This window comes from Spermophilus citellus (assembly GCF_964194105.1).
Source record: "Spermophilus citellus genome assembly, chromosome: 5".
In the NCBI taxonomy this organism is placed as follows: domain Eukaryota; kingdom Metazoa; phylum Chordata; class Mammalia; order Rodentia; family Sciuridae; genus Spermophilus; species Spermophilus citellus.
The window spans coordinates 52,508,244-52,529,679 of NC_138186.1; the positions used below are offsets into that span (position 1 = coordinate 52,508,244).

Genomic DNA, 21,436 nt, shown 5'->3' on the forward strand with positions numbered 1-21,436 from the left:
CGGGCACGGGCGGGGGGATTTTTTCCCGTTTCCCCCTTTCGCGCTCTCGCTCCTGTTCAGCGGGAGAGCCCGCGGAACCAGGGAGGGAGCGAGGGAAGGGGTGGAGGTGGCGGGGGGAGGCCGGAGGGGCGGATCCTGCCTGGGGGCTGATCCCTCCCTCCCCTCGGCCGGGCTCCGTGGCGGCAGCGGCGGCGGCGGCGGCTCCATTCCCCCTCCTCCCCCGGGAGCGGCGGCAGTGGCGGCGGCCGGGCCGGGGCCCCAGCGCGCGCCGGGAGGGGGCACGGCGGAGGCCGCGGAGGCTGGTGCGGGAGGAGGCCGCGCCGACCTGCTCGGCAGCCGTCCCGCCCGCGCCCAGGGGCCCCGAACGGTGGGGCCGGGCCGGCGGCTGAGGTAATGGGGGCGGCAGCGGGGCCGGACGGAGCGGGGGCGGGAGCAGCAGGGCCTACGGGGACCAGGGACTTCGCGGGGGTGTGGAAACCGGGGAGCGGGAGGCTTCCCAAGCGGGGCGGGGGCGGCGCGAAAGCTCTCCCTTGGAGCGAGGGCGGCGGCGAAGAAGAAGGCGGGCGAGTGGGGGAGCTGAAAAGCAAGGACCCCCTCCCGCACCCGCCATCTTGTCTCCCCCCGGCCCTAGAAGCCAAGCTGCCAAGCCCCGCCTCCGCCACGCTCTCCAATTGGCCAGACCAGAGGAGAATTCCGCCCCCTGTGCTTCCCTTGGCCCTCCAGTTCCCCCTGACGGGCAGGTCAGGTGGCCAATAGGCGCTCGGCTCTCTGCCCCGCTAGTTCGCTGGCGCTCGCTTTCTCCGAGGGTCGGACTCCGCGTCAGTATGTCTCTGATGCCCTAGCCCTCTCTCTCCCCTCTGAGGAGGAGATGTTATTTCCCTCCTTTATTCTTCTCTGAGGGGTCAAGATTCTTCTGAAAGAGGCGTCCCTTAAAGGGGCAGTAGCCTCGACTGGGGTCTCCCCTCGTCTCAGGAGTGTCTTGTGTAGAGTGCAGGAGATTCCGTCTAATTGCAGAAACTCCTGGTTCTGTGGGGGATCTGGGTGGGGTGGGCGAGTAGGGGACCAGGGGCTGCTGAGAACATCTCGGGGAGATGTTGGGGGTATTTTATAGGTATGTATGTGGAAAGAGCTGTGTAGGTTGAAAAACTCCCGCCAAAAAAACGCGACTGTCAGCGCCTTGTGGGCGAAGCTCATTTCGATTTCCTCAGCTGCAGCCCTTCCTCCTGTAGGGTTTGCCTCCCGGCGTCTAGAGGCTTGGGTGGGACAGAAGAGGTCTGCATAGATACTTGCTGGTTGGTTGAGAGATTGCTGAGCTGCGGAGGAGGTGGCAGGTGGGAAGACTGTGCAGGGCTTGCTGAAGGGAGGGCTCTGTGAACTATGGAGGTAGAGGTCTGTCTCTCCTAGGGGCTCCCTTGCCTTGGGGGTGGTGGTGGTAATGAAGCACATCTGCTGGCCTGGCCTGCCTCTGGGAATTTGGTATTTGGAAGGAGTCTCGTGGCCAAGGGTATCTGGAACCTGGACAGAATTGCTGTGATGATTCTGTTTCCTTGAGCTTCCAAATGGGGTGTGTGCCTGCTGTTCCTTGGGCAGGTTGTTTGTTTCAGTCACTTTGGGATTAGAAGGCCTTTTAAATAAGGATGTTGATAATACTTTATTAACAAACAGCAGCCCTTAAGAGGTAGATGTTATTAGCCTCATTACTGATGAAGTATGGAGTTAGAAGACTTATTCCGAGTCCCATAGGGCCAAGATTAGAACCTCGATTGCCCTCTTCTTGTACCAGACCACCTTACTGGCTCTGGGTTGAGTGACACCCTTCTGAGCTGCAAAAGATGGAAAAAAATACTATCTCTATGTCATCCAAGGTGGTTGTGAGCAATACCAAAAGGAAACGGGTTTTGTGATTAGTAAAAGTGTGTTAAATTATTATCACCACCCACTTTGTAAAGATGGTTGGTGATGCAACCAAGATGATGAAATTGGTTTTTCCCCTTGAAAGCTCTTTCTCTGTTCATACCATTCCAAATCTGTGCCCATACTGTGGGACACCATATCCCCAAAGTCTTTCTGGTAGTAATGGCTTTGATAACCACTTACCCTAGTTCCCTCCATCCTGAGAATGTTGTGGAAAACTTTAGAGTTTTCTCTTTGTTTCACAAGGGTAGACTAGATGTAAGTATGAGGTAACAGAGTACTGGGAATTTACCTCAGATAATTGTCCCAGTCACCTTGGTCTTGGTTCCACTGAGGAACCCACACAGGACACTTACAACTGTAAAAATATTTTGGTGCTACTCCCAGAACTTGCAGGGTTTCTGCTTGGAAATATATTACTAGCCAATTATCCTGGATGCTTCTATTTGCAGGAAATGCCCTGCATACTGTAGTTTGAAGCCTTTGACCACATGTGATAAGCATTTTAGATGCCTTCACCCTGGACACAAGAGACAGGGCTTCTGGAGCTGGGCATGCAGGCACATGCCCATTAATCTCAGCTGCTTAGGAGGCTGAGGCAGGGAGACTGCAAGTCCCGGGCAACTTAGATCCTGTCTCAAAATAAAATTAAAAAGGACTAGGGATGCACCTCAGATGTAGGGTGCTTGTCTAATATGTGTGAAGCCCTGGGTTCAATCCCCAGTACCACTTAAAAAAAGTGGTGGGGGGGAGATAGGGCTTTTTAAAAAATATTTATTTTTTAGTTGTACTTGGTCACAATACCTTTATTTTATTTTATTTTTTATATGATGCTGAGGATTGAACCCACGGCCTTGCCCATGCTAGGGGAGTGCTTTACTGCTGAGCCACAACTCCTGCCCAGATAGGGCTTTTGATTATGGTAAGATGGATTGGGAGAGGGCTCTAGATCTGTGAGTTTTCAGTCCACTAATGGGGCGTAGTGTTCACGTAGAGAGCTCAAAAATGGATACTGTTCTTGTTTATTTTCTTTGAGACAGGATCTTGCAATGTTGTCCAGCTGGCCTTAAACTCTTGGACTCACGTGATCCTTCCACCTAAGTCTTTCAGGTAGCTAAGACTACCAATGTGTACCACTGTGGCCATCCTGTTTTCTCTTTCTGAAGTCTTAAGCACCCTCTCTTTTTTCACAGTTAGTATCCCACAACCTTACATAGACCATTTGAATGTGTCATATTGTAAGGATCTGTTTTCTTTCCCTTCCCTTCAGACATAGCACCTTGAAGACAGGGATCATTTCTCCTTTCGTTCACTGAATACATTCGCCTAATACTGATTGAAGGATTACTTAGGAGGTGAGCATCACTCCAGGCACTGGGGACATAGCAATGAAGACAGGCATAAATTCCCAACCCTTTGGAACTTACATTTTAGCAGAAGGAAGCAAATAATAAATATTATATATAGGTAAATTACATTGCATGGTAGAAGATGAAGTGTGTTATAAGAGAAAATAAAGCAGAATAAAAGGTCCATAGCTGGTGGAGAAAAGGTATTTGCAGTGGTGTACAGAGTAATGAGAAGGTCTCACTGAGAAATGCTGTTTGTTGAAAGGCCTGAAGGAGTGAAGCCCTGTGGATGCCTCAGGGGCAGACTGTTCAGACTAAGGGAACAGCTAGTCCTCCCAGTGGCCACTTGATTGGATGGAAGGTTGAGTGGATAGGATACATACATGCATGAATATCCAGCTCACAGTCTCCTGGTCTTCTCTCCTTAGGCCAGTCTCCTTGGTTCCTAGGTGCCATGAGGAAGCCTCGCCGGAAGTCGCGGCAGAATGCCGAGGGCCGGCGTTCCCCGTCCCCCTACAGTCTCAAGTGCTCACCCACCCGGGAGACCCTAACATATGCCCAGGCCCAGCGTATTGTTGAGGTGGATATTGATGGACGCCTGCATCGTATCAGCATCTATGACCCACTTAAGATCATCACTGAAGATGAACTGACTGCTCAGGATATCACCGAATGCAATAGTAACAAAGAAAATAGCGAGCAGCCTCAGTTCCCAGGCAAGTCCAAGAAAACTTCATCCAAGGGCAAAAAGAAGGAATCCTGCTCTAAGCATGCATCTGGAACTTCCTTCCACCTCCCACAGCCCAGCTTCCGTGTGGTGGATCCAGGCAGCCAACCTGAAGCACCCCCACTGCCCGCTGCCTATTACCGCTACATTGAGAAGCCACCTGAAGACCTGGATGCAGAGGTAGAGTATGACATGGATGAGGAGGACCTTGCCTGGCTGGACATGGTGAATGAAAAGCGGCGAGTAGATGGGCACAGTTTGGTGTCAGCAGACACCTTTGAGCTGCTGGTGGACCGGCTTGAGAAGGAGTCATACTTGGAGAGTCGCAGCAGTGGGGCCCAACAGTCACTCATTGATGAAGATGCCTTCTGCTGTGTATGCCTGGATGATGAATGTCATAATAGCAATGTCATTCTCTTCTGTGACATCTGTAACCTGGCCGTACACCAGGAGTGCTATGGTGTACCCTATATCCCCGAGGGCCAGTGGTTATGCCGCTGCTGCCTGCAGTCTCCCTCTCGGCCTGTGGATTGTGTCCTCTGCCCTAACAAGGGTGGTGCCTTCAAACAGACCAGTGATGGGCATTGGGCCCATGTAGTATGTGCCATCTGGATTCCAGAAGTCTGTTTTGCTAACACTGTCTTCCTGGAGCCTATCGAGGGCATCGACAACATCCCACCTGCCCGATGGAAACTCACCTGCTATATCTGTAAGCAGAAGGGGCTGGGTGCAGCTATCCAGTGCCATAAAGTGAACTGCTACACAGCCTTCCATGTGACATGTGCACAGCGGGCTGGGCTCTTCATGAAGATTGAGCCCATGCGAGAAACCAGCCTCAATGGCACCATCTTCACCGTGCGTAAGACCGCCTACTGTGAGGCCCACTCGCCACCAGGTTCTGCCACTGCCAGGAGGAAGGGTGACTCCCCCAGAAGTCTCAGTGAGGCTGGGGACGAGGATGGGCTGAAGGAGGGTGGTGGGGAGGAAGAAGAAGAGGAAGAAGTGGAGGAGGAGGAGCAGGAAGGCCAAAGTGGGGTGGGTGGCCCTCTGAAGGGAGTGCCCAAGAAGAACAAGATGAGTTTGAAGCAAAAGTTCAAGAAGGAGCCAGAAGAAGCAGGCCGAGACACACCCACCATGGGGACCACCACCACTGTCCCCATGGTCACTGTCCCACAGATACCCTCTTACAGGTGAGCCTGCCCAGATGGGCTCTTTAATGATTCATGGTTTCTTCTTGATTTGGTCTTGGCTTTGGGCCAGGCCTTCCTCAAATATGGTTGGTGGATGTCTTTTTCTATGCCCCAAATTTAAATATCTCCTTTGGATTCTGGCTCACCCCGCTTGTTTTGTGGTTTTGATTGTATCCTCAGAGTAATGTGTTTCCTTTGGTTCCAGGTAAAGCAAAATACTTGAGTTGCTTAGAAACTCGGGTAACGGGATATGTAAGGTAGTATTTTTTAGCAGGGCACTAATTGGCATTTTGGACAGAATAATTCTTCATTGTTAGAACTGTCCCTTACATTTCTAAATGTTTAGCATCCTTGCTCTTGGTAAATGCGTTTCATCCCATCCAATTAATTGCCTGATCTTTGTGAAAACCTCACATGAGTTTCCAAACACCCCTGGGTAAATAGAAGTATTCCTAATTTGGAACCACTCTGCTAAGGGGTTGACAGGTCTGCTGTACAACAAACTCTGTCCTGGGTGTATCAGGGACTTTGTATGAGGGGGTGACAGTGTGGGAAGAATGTTTTATTCCTTCTTTTCAGAATCTTTAGATTTAGGGGAAAATTTAGCTGTGTAACTAAAACTCCTGGGCCCCCATTGAAGCTGTAGAGAAATCATTGTGCCTGTTTTAAAATATCAGTTAAGTTGTTAAAGCAGTTAGGTGGGAACTTGGTAGAAAAGCAAGAGACAAGGAGGATTTTCCAGCAGGGGCTCATCTCAAGGGTGATTCATTAGCAAATATACAGGATTAGAGAAGGAAGGAATGTTGGAGATTGTTCATCTAATGTAGTCCTTGCACCTTCTCCCATACCCCCAGATGAAGAAACCACGGCCCCGGGAGGTAAAGTTGTTTACATCTTTATTCATTCAATGATATATTTATTGAGCACTTACTACATGCCACATCCTGTTCTAAGAAATGGGACCAGGTGAAAAGTGACAGATTTGGACTACAAGCTGTAGCTCACGATACCTCGAGGCTAGTACTGTCGCCTCCATGAAAAGGTTAGGGAGAAAGGAATACTGGAAGATTGTGGGGAATGAAAAGTATGAAATCTATTCACATTTCTGGTTGGACAAATCTGCCTAACCAGACTTGGCAGACGAGGAAGAAGACATAAAAGTGAGATCAAGGCAGGGATGCTATTGTTGCAACCTATGGCCCAAGTTAGAATTCCAGTGATTCTGGGTGTATTCTAGGCATAGAAATGTTCTAGGCTACCTCTTCCCTGAAGTAAGTAGATCTATGCTTTGTCCCTGTCTGTAGTGTGACTAGGCCCTGGGGCTAGATTCTTTGGGTGCCAAGTCTGCTCTTCTAGAGCCTCTCCCAGGCACCAGCTACACTGACTAAAAGCCAGACAGACCTTCTGTTACTTAGTACTTATGACTCGACATGTTGCTTAACAGCTCTAAGTCTTAGTTTATTTATAAATGAATCTGTCACATAGAATTCTGAAAACTAAATGAGGTAATATTAGTAAAGCACTTAGCACAGTGTCTGGCAAATAGTAAGTACTCAATAAATGGTGGTCACTGCTGCTGCTGCTATTTTATTATTATTATTCTTTTCCCTACTTGCACAAATGCTGTTGGGGCCCCCTATGGCCACAAGGTTGTAGAGGGAGGGGGCTGCCTGCATCTGGGCAGGTGTGCTTGGCATGGGCATTGGTGGGGATCTGTCCTTTGGGGAAAGGTGTAGGTCTTGATTTTATAAGCTTGGCTTTGGGGCAGGAGTGTCTGACTGTGAAGATGAACAAGACCTAAGTAAGCAATGTCCTGCCCAACATGCCCATCCTTCTAAGGTTCCGCCTTCTTGATTAACCACACTAATTTTCTTTTCAGTGGAGTGGGGTGAGGAGACAAAACAGAAGAAATAACACAGGAGCACTGAGACCTGACTTACCTTGTGGAGAAACAATTTTGAATGCACCGTGGTAGAGCAGAGAGATCATAGATTCAGATCTCACTCAGATCCACCATTTATTAACTGCATCAATTGCTTTGACCATTCAGTTGACATATCTAAGCTGCTTTTCTGTCTTTTGTGACGTAAATAGTGTTTCTCCTCCTACAGTGTGGGCATTAACATAGAAATTTTAGGTTCTTACTGGTTCCTTCCACCCCAGGTGTTACTGGCCTAACCCCTGACCTTAAGACTTCTCTTTTGGGTAGTTTAGCTAGGTTTTCCCTCAGATCCTCCATCTTACACCTTTAGATCCATTTTTTTCTCCATTTGGCTCAAAATTAGACATTTTTAGGCTGTTGATTTTAAAAAATGAAAATCAGAGATCAAACAACTCTTAAAGGGTTGCATTTGGGCTCAGAAAGCAGTAACCTGATGTATTCCTACTGGTTTTTCCTTCCTACTTGATTGTGAGCTGGGATCCTCAGCCACATGAGGCAGTAATAGTGACCACATTGCCCATAGCTTATTTAAGTTCCTGTTTCTTTTGCTGCCTTTGTTAATAGGAGGGTGGAGGTTTTAGTGTACAGGCCCATTTCTCAGATAATACTTGGAATGAAGGAGTCCAGGATCACAGGAAATAGGTTCTTTTGGAGGATCAAGGCTGCGACACAGGAGGTGGAAAAGCAAGTAAAGTACCTCTTGCTGAATCTGAGCTGCTTAACTTTGCTATCTTTTTCAAGGCTTTCTCTGAGGTGAGGCATTTGGCTATTTTATTCTATCTTCCTCTCAGAAATGAACCGGGTTCTGGATAGGATGTGTGGGCTATAATCTGGGCTGCCCTCTGACCCTGTCTTTCACTTCTCTGTGCCTCTACTCAAGGTTGAACAAGATCTGTAGTGGTCTCTCCTTTCAGAGGAAAAACCAGTTCATGCAGCGGCTTCACAACTACTGGCTGTTGAAGCGGCAGGCACGGAATGGTGTCCCCCTCATCCGGCGCCTGCACTCTCACTTGCAATCCCAAAGAAATGCTGAACAGGTAGGTGCAGTGATGATTGGAGGCTGGTGGAGGGAGGTTGAGCCTGAAGGAGAAGTGAAGATTTGAGAGGAGGGGCTGGCACCTATCCCTGAGTTCTCTGTGGAGCCTTTTATACAGGTGATCACCCTGCTGGGTAGTCTGTCCTGGAAATAACCTCCAGCACTACAGATATCTTCAGACCTAACAGCAGCCCTTTCTGGATGGTAGAGGCTTGACTTAGGAGCAAATTCTAGGGGAGAGTGTAGGGCCAGCTCCACTTTCCCTATAGTGGGGAAACCCTCCAGATGGGACAGAAAGGAAGAAGAGCCAGGATGGCTGCATTGTGTGAATTAGAAAAAGGCGCCCTTATCTCAAGACAGTATACTGCCATCTGCCAAAAAATGTGTCATAGTAAATAAAAAAACTTATGATCTTATTATAGTGCACAGCTCACCCAATTGTGGTGGCCTTTAGCCGTTAACAACTATAGTTGCTGCATATTTTGTTTTTTGTTTTTTTTTTTGCTCCTGATTTTCCTTCCAGTATTTACATCTTCCGTTTTCTCTCCCTCTTTACATCCTTCATTACTTCTGCCTTTAAATCATCCCACAGTGTTGTTCCAGAAAAGAAAGAAACCTTCCCGTTACTGGTGCATTCTGTTTGATCTTAGTTTGCCTTTTGTAACTAAGTTCCCGAAGTACAAACCTATGTCTGGTTCCTTTTGAGCCTTCTGGACCATTTGCTTCCCTGAATTCTCCCTTACGTCAGTGACCTCCTCCAGCAAGTCCTTCCTTAAATTCCCACCATACTGCCCATCAAGATGCATTTCTCTCTTTTCTTTTCTTTTTGTAAAAAAAATTTTTGTTTAGTTGTTGAGGGACCTTTATTTTATTTATTTGTTTGTGGTGCTTAGAATCGAAGCCAGTGCCTCACACATGTTAGGCAAGCCCTCTTACCACTGAGCCACAACCCCAGCCCCAAGATGCATTTCTTTTTGGGTCTTTGTGTCTAAGCTTTTCCGTGATATCATTTCCCATCTCTTCTACCCCTCTGATTGTACCTTTTGCTGATCCCTTTTTTAAGTCTTTAACAGTAATATTCCCTCTGCTGCCTGCTTATTTACTTAGAGAGCAAGTCCAAGTAAAAATAATTGAAAATAACTGTTGTGTCAGTATCTCCAGATTTTTTGCTATTCTCATCCCTTTTTTCTGTCCTCAGTCCCTTTGGGATCCTTCCATGTGTAGGTAGTTACTGTAACTCAGATTCTGGAACCTGAATGAATTATCTTCCTTCCTTTTAGTAAACTTATTTTCTCATTTTTGCCGTGGAACTCTTCCTCCTCCTGACTTCATATCAAGAATTCTCCACCTTAGAGTTACTTTTGACTTTTCCCCTATATGAGTCAAAATTAATCATTCTTTAAGCTATTAGGGGGATTTATCAGTTTAGTCCTTTGTCTTTATTTTATGCTACCTTGCCTATCCATGCCCCCTCAGTCTCAGCAATAGTTTTCTTTTCAACAATAGTTTTGTAGGTGTCTCCAGCCTCTAATTCTTTGCTCTATGACTTGTGGGGTCATATATACTGTTTTTCCATTCTTTCACTTCCTTTTCCAGAATATACTCTCCCTCTCCAAGGAGGCCAGGTCCAGGTTCTTTACCCTGGCATTTGAGGCTTCTTGTCACCTAGATCCTGGGTTCTATGGCTTTTGTGGCTCTCCAGCTACTCTACTCTGGCCAGCCCATTTTACTCAACTAAACACAGAATCATTAATTCTACCTCTACATTTCTGTCCCTCTGGTCCTGTCAGTTCCAGAAGAGACCTTCCTTACTGCTTAGCCTATCTATGTCTACTATTGTATGCAAAAGCTCTTGCAGGATACTCCCAAGGAAACTTTTCCCTATCTAACCCCCACCTCTCTACTTTCTGTCTTGTCCGCATTTTATGTGCAGTTTTACATTATCAGTTTTTATTGTCTTTATGCTCTTATGCGCTTTGGTTTTAAACACTGGGTCTTTTCCTTCCCCCCAACAACTATCATCTCTTCTAGGACAGAATTGACAGATTTTTTTGTTCAAGCCACTTAGTACAAGCAAATAGTAAGAACTTGACTTTGTTTTCTAGCCAAATTGAAGCTCTAGGGTGAGATTCTTTCCACCCCTAAGGTGTCTGTTAGTTTTCTTCTGAAATTCTTTCTAGCCCTGAGGGCCCTAACTGATCTCAGGTATCCCTGAGGGACTAGGAGAAGCAGTCCCAGCAGTGGTTATTGTGCTGTTAATGGAGAATCTTGTTATAAGGCCAGGGAAGGATGGGAGGAAGGCACAGGGCAAGAGGGGTGAAGTGGAGGCTCTCAGGTGAGGTTCTGCTATCTCCTGAAGCCAGTGGGGCTTGAATAGGGAGAGAACTATGGAGAGGAAGAAGGCCCCCAGCTCCTCCTCTTGCTTCCTACAGCGAGAACACGACGAAAAGACAAGTGCAGTGAAGGAAGAGCTGAAATACTGGCAGAAGCTGCGGCATGACTTGGAGCGGGCACGGCTGCTAGTTGAGCTGATTCGGAAGAGAGAAAAGCTCAAACGGGAGCAGGTAAGGAAGAACCCCCAGCCATGGGGCGCTTTGTTGAGGTCCCTTTCTCCCAATCTTAGTGTGGCACTAGGAGACCCCTTGCTTCCTTTCCTGCCCAGCTGTATGGGCTCCAAGATCTACCTGCTCTGTATTTGGTATAGAGCTGCTGATGGCTTCTATGTTTTGAGGTTCAACTTTTTGTGGCTTCAAGCATAAGTTTCATAGCACATGCCTGAGTGCATACCTAGAGTTTCTGATTCAGATGTTTCAGTGGGAAGCCTACCTTGGATATTTTGAAGAGCTTCTTAGGCCATTCTAGTGGTTATTACTGAAAACCTTTGGCCTGGGAGTTGCTGAGGAGAAGTTCTCACTTGGCCCTTAAACACTATGGTCTTGAATCATTTAAATTTCCCAACCTCGATTCTAGGAAATTCTATTCCCCTGAGCATGGTGAGGTAGGTGATATAGCACAGGGGTTTAGGAACATGGGCTGTGACACTAGATTGGGTTTAAATCCTGGCTCTGCTAATTACTACCTGTGTAACACTAAGCAAGGTACTTAATCTCTTAATACCTTCATTTCTTCATCTGTGATATGGGGGTAATAATAGAGCCTAAATCATAAGGTCTTTGTGAAGTTAGATGACTTTGTATATGTAAAAAGTAGCTTAGAACAGTGCTTACCTAGTAAGGACTATAGAAGTGTCAGTAGTAGTTGTTACTGATACCCTTTTTCTTGCTAAAGTATCTATTGCAGGGCTCTGCACATGGCAGAGAGCAAATACTATTAATTGAATGGATGACAAGCCAAAATTGTTCTCTCTGGTCCAGGAATAGCAGCCGTTACTCATGTGCTTCAGAGGCCTGGGTTAAAAATGCTCCTTACTCTCTTTCTCTGAACCCTATATTACTGTTCAGCTCTTCTCTAGCAGGTCAATAACCTGAGTTTCTCCTTATGCTTCTGGGCAGCTCTTACCATATTTAGCATGGGTGACCATGGAGGCTATCTCAGGATCTTCTCCATGAATTCAGACTTTAAGTGCCATCCCAGGCTTGGTCCCATAGTTGTACTTTTCTTCCTGCCTCAGGTCAGAGAAATGAGAGGGAGAAGGAGACCCTGGCTCTGGTAAAGCAGTCCGGCTTGTTTTGATGAGGCCAAGAGGTGGGCTTCCCAACCATTTCACATTAGGGTACACATAGAAAGTAAGATTTGTACAGCATTCCACTTTAAATATATGAAGTCGTTTGCCACTTGAGAGATGAGCCTGAAGGCCCTGGTCACCCCAGTCCAACCCAGACACTTTAGTGCTAATGGGATCAGTAACTGCAACTCTAGGTAAAAAATTCTGGTCCAAGGCACATTTAATTTTATCAGTGTACTTCTTGGACTAAGTCAGACCTGTTTTAAAATGCCATCTGTGCTATTCTTTCGTCAGATGACCTTAGATTTGTGACTCCATCAACTTTCTCCAAACCTCAGGTTCCATATTTGTAAAATAGAGATGAAAATTTCTCTTTCAGAGTTATAGTGATTAACAGAGGTAATACAATAGAGAAGTAGAGGGGCATAATGGTCAAGAAGCAGACTGTCTTGTACTGAATCTTAATTCTACTCCTTATTAGCTGTATGACCTTAGGCCATGTAGCCTCTCTCTGCCTTAGCTTCCTGTTTGTAAAATATCTAACCTTTACCTGCCTCATATACTCACTTATATTTTATAAAATGTTTAGGGCATTCCTATTACTTAGTATGGGTTATAAAATTATAAACTATTAGAATAGTAGTAATTATTATTATTACCATTATTAGTTTTGGTATGGTGTTTGAAACATAGGAAACATTTACAAAATGGTGGCTATTTTACTTCATTTGCTGCTATAAATAGAATACACTGACTAGATAATTTATAATGAAAAGTTTAACAGGCATGGTGATACATACCTGTAATCCCAGCAGCTCAGGAGGCTGAGGCAGGAGGATTACAATTTTGAGGCCAGCCTCAGCAACTTAGTGAGGCCTCAGCCTATGAGATTAATGAGATTTAATGAGATTCTGTCTCAAAATAAAAAGAGTTGGGGATATAATTCAGAGGATAAAGTACCTCTAAGTTCAATCCCTGGTACCAAATACATAAATAAATACATATGTATGGTGTGTGTGTGTGTGTTTATCACACATACATTATCTAGCTCATGATTTTGGAAGCTGGGAAGTTCAAGGGTGGACTGGTGAGGGCTGTTGTGCTCCATTATCTCTTGGTGGAAAAGTAAAGGGGTGAGAGCATAGGTGGGAGAACTCATCTCCATGACAAAGCCACTCTCAGAAACTAACCCACTCCTGTGAGAACTCTCATGGAGTCTCAGTCCATTCATGAGGGTGAATCCTGTAATATATAAATCACCTCCAGTCAGGTCCCATGTCCCCAAAACTCCTGCACTGGAAATTAAGGTTCCAACATGTGAACTTTTGAGAGACACCTTTATACCATACCACTGGTCGTGTCATTATTCCTAGGCTGAAGATAGGGTGATAGCTCCTCATACACTGGTCAGCTTAATATTCTGTGAAAATTTGTTGTAGATCATTGATGAAAATTAAGTTGTCAAAAAACAGTTTCACTGCATTTTTGCAGGGGATGTTCTGATTGCTTCTCACCTTCCACATAGGTCAAGGTCCAGCAAGCTGCCATGGAGTTGGAGCTGATGCCATTCAATGTGCTGCTGAGGACCACACTGGACTTGCTGCAGGAAAAGGATCCTGCACACATCTTTGCCGAACCTGTCAACCTGAGTGAGGCAAGTTCCTGTCACATCCCAAGCAGCAAACCCCTCCTGGAAATAGGGTGTAACTAGGCTGGGGGCTGGGTGGGTAGCACTGTGCTAAAGGGTTTATGTTACTCTGAGTGGTGTGATCTGGCAAAGCCAATAAACTTGCCTATGGTGAGGGTCAGCATTAAGTCAGGGTGGACCAGGCCTCCAAGGCTCTGAGTGAACCCCTGGTATGCCCAAATCAGAAACTGGGGAGGCAAAGAGTGCCGGTGAAGGGTGTGCCTGTTTGGCTAGTAAATGGTTGTTGTAATTGTACAGGTTTTATATGTTTAGGTTCCAGATTACCTGGAATTCATATCCAAGCCAATGGATTTTTCTACTATGAGGCGGAAGCTGGAGTCCCACCTGTACCGCACCTTGGAGGAGTTTGAGGAGGACTTTAACCTTATAGTTACCAACTGCATGAAGTATAATGCTAAAGACACAATTTTCCACCGAGCAGCTGTCCGCCTGCGGGACCTGGGAGGGGCCATTCTGCGGCATGCCCGTCGGCAGGCAGAGAACATCGGCTATGACCCCGAGAGGGGCACCCATCTGCCTGAATCACCCAAATTGGAAGACTTTTACCGCTTCTCCTGGGAAGACGGTGAGAAGCCTGCATGGGTGAGGGGGGAAGGCACCAGGAAAAAACACTGGGACAGAGCCCAGAGAGCCAGGGGTCAGTGTGGGCCTTGGGGCTCTAGTGTAGGCTCCAGAAGCAAAGTTGGGGGTAGGTACATGTTCTATCCTGCTTTTGGATAGAACAGTTCCCAGGGTCAAGTTTAACCAGTGTACTGAATACCTTTTGAGTGGTAGAAAAGGGAAATCAGGTGTTGCTGTCTGCTTGAGAAGCTTCACAGGAGTCTTCCTCTCCTGGATCACCTCTGTGTGGCACTGGAGCATGGGACAGGGCAGCACAGTGCTGCTGTGTGTGGGGATCATTCAGTGCAGGTGGAGGACCAGAAAGACAGTGTTGCCGCTGAGCCTCCAACTCCACCTGCCCCTGCTCTCTGCTGCTTGATGGCAATAGCCAAACAGTCACTCAGGCCAGGGCATTGCCAAGCTGCCTCGTGCCTGCTCCACAGAGCCCATATTGGGACTGTATCCTGCAGATATTTCCCACATTCTGTCCTTATCCCCATGGCTGCCTTTGGGCAGTGATGTTGCTGGAAGCCACTGGCCCAGGCATTCCAGGAGAGCATTTCACATCTGAGGGATTCAGCCCCTTTCCCTTGTCCTGGGCTGGGCAGGTCCTTCAGCCCCTTCTGTCCTTTCTTCTCCCTGGCAGTGGACAACATCCTCGTCCCGGAGAACCGGGCCCATTTGTCTCCAGAGGTGCAGCTGAAGGAGCTGCTGGAGAAATTGGATCTGGTGAGTGCCATGCGATCCAGTGGAGCCCGCACCCGCCGTGTCCGCCTGCTGCGCCGGGAGATCAATGCCCTTCGGCAGAAGCTGGCACAACCACCACCACCACCACAGCTGCCATCATTGAACAAGACAATGTCCAATGGGGAGCTGTCAGCAGGGCCCCCGGGGGATACAGCTGTGTTGGAGCAGGCCCTGCAAGAGGAGCCAGAAGACGATGGGGACAGAGGTGAGAGTGAGTCACAGGCAGGCAGAGTGCTGGTGTGTTGGGTGGGAGGGATGGGACGGGCATAATCTAAGCTGAATTTTTTTGGAAATTTCAGGTCAGGTCTGACCCTCTGAGCAAGCAGAAGCCCATCGAGGAATCACCCTTCCATATCATGTTCAGGGGATGATATTTAAAATATAATAACCTGTAGAGACCAAAATTTATCTGTTATAGTAGATGTAGGCTTTTGTTTTGGACTGGGCTCCCGGGAGCCCTGGATGTGGATGGGTAGTTGCTTGATTTGGGGGAGGTTTAGTTAGGAGTTTCAGGTGTTGGAGCAGTAGCTATTGACTAACCTAAAATGATAAATATCACAACATTTTGCACTTGATATGACTATATTGTGCATTTCAGCTAAATATCAGCCTAGATTCTTCCACCATGAAGAGAGAGTCTTCAAGCAGGTTAGGAGGGTATGAGGAGATAGCAGAGCAGGAATGACCCTACATATGGCTTGGGCTCTTGAGTCAGGTCTGCAGGCCCCTCCCAAGCAGAGGCATCTGGCTATAAAAGGCAGTTGGGGAAGTGATTCTCAGAAACTTCGGAGCTTTATAAGCTAAGTTACTCCCAATCCTTCCCCTTCGCTGAGGATAGAATTGTCTCTCTTACACCTGCCCTGGGATCTTAGCCTAGGGCTTGAGAGGGCCTTTTACCCACACTGTCCAAAAGACTGGGACTTATCTCCAATAAATAGGGGCCCAAATTGGAGGGAGTGGCCCATTTTATTTTAAGTTGGCAGAGAATGGGAAGATGGCTGAAAGGTCACATTTGGCATTAGAGGGTTCAATGTTCAATGTGACTCTTACCAACTCCCTGTGTGGTGTGTGCATGCCATTGAATCCCACTCTGGACTCTGGCAGGGGAATGTCATGCGCCATAGACCAGATGCTACAGCATCTCCTAGGGTTTAAAAGACAAAAACAAATTCCCAGCCTCACTTTCTAGAGGTTCAGATAGGGAAGTCTGGGCTGTGACTTGAAAGTCTCAATTTTTAAAAGATGCAAGGTGGTGAGTAGACATGTTTGGGAGGCACTGATTTGATTTACTTGCTCTCATTTTCCACATCCATAAACTCATTCTTGCCGCCTGCTCTACTTGATCTAACTTGGGTGATATGAAAGGAAATCAGTGACAGACAGAAAACACTTGAATTTTAGACCTCTGATCTGCCAAGCTGGGACTTAACCTAAGTATTGACTATGCATGTGGCTTTCTCAGGTGTAGAGTAACAGTTTGTAACCCTTACTTCTTAGACTCACCTGTTAAGCTTTAAAAAAAACCAAAAACAAAAACAAAAAAACATTTTTTAGAGATTTGGGTTTAGTTGCTCTGGGGTGGGACCTGAGCATTGGAAATTTTAAGAAACTTTCTACATTTGCCAGCCCTATACCTTTGGTTCCTGGTTTTTAGTGTCAGTATCTGGCTTGTAGGGTCAGACTCATTCTAAAATGTTCAAGCAGGTTCCCTTTTTCTCTAACAGATGACTCCAAACTGCCTCCCCCACCAACCCTGGAGCCTACTGGGCCTGCACCTTCCTTGTCTGAGCAAGAATCTCCCCCAGATCCCCCCACTCTGAAACCCATCAATGATAGTAAACCTCCAAGCCGATTCCCAAAGCCCAAAAAGGTGGAAGAAGATGAGCTCTTGGAAAAATCATCTCTACAGCTAGGGAGTGAGCCCTTGCATCACTTGCTCAGTGACAATGGCATCAACAGACTGTCTGTCATGGCTCCTGACACCCCTGCTGGTGCCCCTCTAAGTGGCGTGGGTCGCCGCACATCAGTCCTCTTCAAGAAGGCCAAGAATGGGACTAAGTTACAGAGGAGCCCAGACCGGGCTCCAGAGAATGGCGAGGACCATGGTATGGCGGGCTCTCCTGACTCTCCAGCTAGCACTGAAGAGGAGCACCATTCCCGGAAGCGGCCAAGGAGCAGGAGCTGTAGTGAAAGCGAAGGGGAGAGGTCCCCGCAGCAGGAGGAAGAGACAGGTGACCCTGCCTGAGACTTCTCTCGCTGCTTTTCTGCTTTGCCTTGCCAGCCAGCACCTTCCCTAGTGGCTATCTCCCTTAGGCCTCTGCATGCTATTAGTAGCATGGAGGGCTCTAAGCTCACAGTGGGACCAACATGAGTAGCAACCCAGGGAAACAGGCTTTGAGTGGCATTTCAGACGGCCAAGTTATGTCCTAGCTTTTCTTGCCCCTGAGGGGATGTAGGCTTGTATATGCTAATGTAGTTTTTATCTTCATATTAGTTTGTTCATCAGATATTTATATCAGGCACTATCTTAGGGACTGGGAAAAAAATCAGTGAACAAAACAGATAAAAATCTCCTCTTTTATAAGGGAAATCAATCAAAAGAAAATGAGGTATCCTGTATTAGAAATTTTGAAGAAAAACCCAGCAGGGAAGGGGGATAGGGAATGCGAGTGATATTTTAAAGGATGGCCAGGGAGATCTTCTGAGGAAGTGACATTTGAGTAAAGATCTGAAGGAGTTGAGGCAAGAGCTGTTTGTGTATCCAGAGGAGTAATATTCCCAAAAGAGAGACTAGCAGCTGCACTGGCCCTGGAGGTGGGAACATGCTTGCATGTCTGAGGAACAGCAAGGGAACCAGTGTGGCTGCAGCAGAGGTTGGTGGAGGAGATGAGGTCCCAGAGGTAGGCTGTGAGGCTAGATCACTGAGAAGTTCTTATTACATGTCCAGAATGAACTGGTCCCTGTGGGGATAATAAGCTGATTTACTCAGTCCCAGCTCTGGAAGAATTTACAGTTCAGTAGGGAAACAAAGTAGTCTTCCAAGGTGCAGAGAAATCACAGAACCCAACAGTATGTGGTTAAGTGTAGGGTGACAGGTGGCACTGCCAGAGCTGTTGTAATTGGAGGTGAAAGAGTTAGGAAGGCTTCCCAGTCTGGTGGTGTCTGAGCTGGCCCTAAGGGGTGAGGGTAGGATGGAAACGAATACATGGGGGTGAAGGGCTTGGGCCCAGGTGTGTGGAAATAAGGAGAGAGACAGTCTGTAAGGGACAGTTAGGGGGAGCCTACTTGAGTAAGGTGGGCCTAGACATGGAGGATCAGGAATGCTGGGCAAAGTAGTTTAGTCTTGGATAGTGAAGGCTAGCTTGTTGGCAGGGAGGGGCTGCTCTTGTCTTTTGTTCCTGTGTCGCTCTCATGTTCTTTTATGTGATGGCTTTGAAATGTGTAACCAGCACTTGCTTCTCTCCCTTCCAACCTAACATTTTGTTTCCAACATTACTTTTTCTTCCTATCTGTCCTAAGTTTCCCTGTGTTGGCTAAGAACGTTGTATGTAGGGGCAAGAGCAGAGTCAGGCGTACCTGAGTTCACATTCCAGCTTCTTACAGATGTGTAACCTGGGGAAACTAACCTCTCTGAACTGTTTCCTTCTTTCTGATATGGAGCTAGGATACTTATCTTGGAAGACTCTCAGGATTGGAAATAGGCTGTGTAAAGCACTTAATATACACAGTAGTTGAGAGCAGTTATTGTCATCATTTTGCTCTTTCTGGCTCTGCCAAATAGCACTGAGAACATTGTACACTAAAAATGAAACCTCTTGCTCTTGGGAATAGGTCTGGACATCGGCACCATCCAATCTGATGAGGCCCCCTGCCTGGAGATACTGAGAAAATACATTTCAGTCCCATGATTCCGGGTGGCCTGAAACCCAGGAATACTTATGTGTACAACCTTAGTTGAATTTCATAACAGCAGGTATTGATCCTTTACAAGTGAGGCACCTGAGGCACAGCTGGATTCGGTGATTTAAATTGAGGTCCTAATGTTAGAGGCAAGATCAGGTCAGGGTACAGACATCTTGGCTCAGATACCTGCTCTTTTTTTTTGTTTGTTTGTTTAAAGAGAGAGTGAGAGAGGAGAGAGAGAGAGAGAGAGAGAGAGAATTTTTAATATTTATTTTTTAGTTCTCGGCGGACACAACATCTTTGTTGGTATGTGGTGCTGAGGATCGAACCCGGGCCGCATGCATGCCAGGCGAGCGCGCTACCGCTTGAGCCACATCCCCAGCCCAGATACCTGCTCTTACAGATGTGACTTGCCTCACAGTTTTTCTGGCCAAGGTGTCTGTTACACCTCCCAAATCACCTCCTTGCCTATCTGGATCCAGCTGTCAGTTGCAGGACTCCGGAATGTGGTTAGAAATTGGATAGATAGAGTGGAAGCCTTCACAGCAAGATCATGCCCCTGAGATGACCAGCCAATCCTCATCTGCTTCTGAAGGCTCCTTGCAGTAAACAGACCCCTATATCTTGCTGAGTAGCATCTTCTACAAGTAAGAAGGCATTATCTTCACGAAAGGAAAGGCCAAGGCTTAACAAGGAAAAGGGACCCAATATTTCAGAGCCCAGTTTAGAACCCCAAGTTCTGACTCCCTGTCTTGGCAATATCTGGGCTGCTGTAGATCTCCTGGAAAGTCTCCCATTTTAATCCTGATATCTCTGCTAGATATCTCAGGGGCCATTGGCACGGAGCTCTTATCCCGCCTCAGCCCCTCCTGACATCATGTCCACAGAATGAAGCAAGCTGTTGCCAGCTGTGTGATGTACAGGGTGTGAATGTTTATCTAAAGAGGCAAGGCGGGTGGGCTCCTCAAGAAACAGAAGAGACTCCCTGATAATTGAGGTTTGAAACTAGAAGCAGATCCAGGGTGAGCCTGCCAAGGTGGGAAAGTCTTAGTGTTTTCCTTTGTATCCGAATTGTCATTCAGATTGTCATTCAGATACATAGCAGAAGTCAACTGTGTGCTGTTTTCCTTAAAGGGGAAGGAAAATGCAGTGTCAGCTTATTGCCCAAACCAAGAGTGTTCTCCCCAAACCTTTATTTCTGTGAGGTTCTCTCTACCACCCAAGATCCATTTCCACAGTGAAGGGCAGCCATCCTCTCCACCCTCCTCACTGACCCCTCCCGAGGTGGCTGCCTCATGCTGTGGCATGTGTCAGGGGCTGGGAGTTTCTGTGCTCACAGGCTCACTCTGTATGTCCTTGGCAGGCGTGACCAATGGCTTTGGAAAACACACTGAAAGCGGGTCTGACTCGGAATGTAGTTTGGGTCTCAGTGGTGGACTGGCATTTGAAGCTTGCAGGTAAGGACACTTGTCCCCAAAACTTTGTCAGCAGCTCCACCACCTCTCCCTTTATTCTCCATTCAGTAGTGAGTGGTTTGAACTTCTTATCTTGATTCTAACCCCTACTACTTTCTGAGGCTTCTAGTCTTTAACTTGGTGGGGTGGAGCAGGGGTGCTCCTAAGAAATAGGGTGATCCTTGACTCTACCATGTGCTCTAAGAGAAGAGTGTGGTTCTGATGCTTTATGCGGTCTGTGGGACTGAAGTTGGACTCCAGAGGATGGGGACAGCAGAATCTCCTATTGCCCAATGAAGCTAATGTTTAAGCCAGACCCCTGCGCACTCGCATGTGTGGGCACACACCCCCAGGCAACGCAACTTGTTACAGACTTAGTTTTGCCCCAGGCCTCTTGGGGTTTCATAGCAACTACCTCTTTAGAGGCGCTGTATGGAATAAGGAATGAGCAAATAGGAAATTTGAAATTGCTTTTTATTCAAATAAAAGCCCCAGCTCATCTGTCATCTTTGAGCTGGGAAGGGATGGGTCTCTTTTGTCATTCTTTAACCTGAAGGGAGGATTTTTGGGACCAGAAGCTTAAAAGTTTCTTCAGAGGTCTGAGTTTATTGAACCTCTGCTCTGTGTTCTGTGTTCTGCAAAACCCAGAAACAATGAAACTCTTAGAAACTGAGAGAACCTTGGTGCCACTAAAGAAAATGACTAGTTCTGGGGCTGGGGTTGTGGCTCTGTGGTAGAGCTTACCTAGCACATGTAAGGCACTGGGTTGTTTATAAAAATAAATACAATAAAGGTATTGTGTCCATTTAAAAAAGAAAGAAAGAAAGAAAGAAAATGACTAGTCCTCAAGGCTGATGGCTTGGTCTTACCACAGCTGCTGAGTTTCAGAGTTGGGGAGGAAAGGTCCCAGGGCGGCACCAGAAGACTACATGTCTTTGTTTTCAGTGCTTCCAAGGCAGGGTTTGTGTATGGTTTGATAGGTACCTTCTCTACCCTGGCTGCTGGGCTCCAGGGAGGACCATCCGGACCTCTACTTACCCTTTGGTGCTAGACTGGTCTCCCACTTTGGTTCCTTTGAGATTTTTCTTCCCACAGTGCCTCAAAACTGCCCTAGTTGTCTCCCTCTTTGTTGCAGTCTCCAGATGGATAAGGGAAGTAGATACCAGGAGAAATACCAGAAA

The 21,436-nt window shown here is 47.1% G+C and overlaps 1 protein-coding gene across 5 annotated transcripts in view; it reads left to right on the forward strand.

Annotated features, from left to right (window-relative positions):
• Positions 1 to 21,436, forward strand: part of BRPF3 (bromodomain and PHD finger containing 3) — a 54,558-nt gene continuing 33,122 nt past the window's right edge. For 2 of the 5 annotated variants that reach the window (XR_014021963.1, XM_081294345.1), the window contains exons 1-9: positions 4 to 390; positions 3,692 to 5,180; positions 8,003 to 8,159; positions 10,591 to 10,722; positions 13,369 to 13,497; positions 13,804 to 14,116; positions 14,798 to 15,103; positions 16,623 to 17,129; positions 20,165 to 20,258. Coding sequence is in view for 4 of the 5 variants with exons in the window: in XM_081294345.1 (XP_081150471.1) it covers positions 3,718 to 5,180; positions 8,003 to 8,159; positions 10,591 to 10,722; positions 13,369 to 13,497; positions 13,804 to 14,116; positions 14,798 to 15,103; positions 16,623 to 17,129; positions 20,165 to 20,258 (3,101 nt within the window). In the remaining variant the exon portion in view is untranslated. Of the gene's footprint in view, positions 391 to 3,184; positions 3,270 to 3,691; positions 5,181 to 8,002; positions 8,160 to 10,590; positions 10,723 to 13,368; positions 13,498 to 13,803; positions 14,117 to 14,797; positions 15,104 to 16,622; positions 17,130 to 20,164; positions 20,259 to 21,436 lie in introns of all 5 variants that reach the window. The other 3 variants (XM_081294346.1, XM_081294348.1, XM_081294347.1) reach the window with 3 other exon arrangements.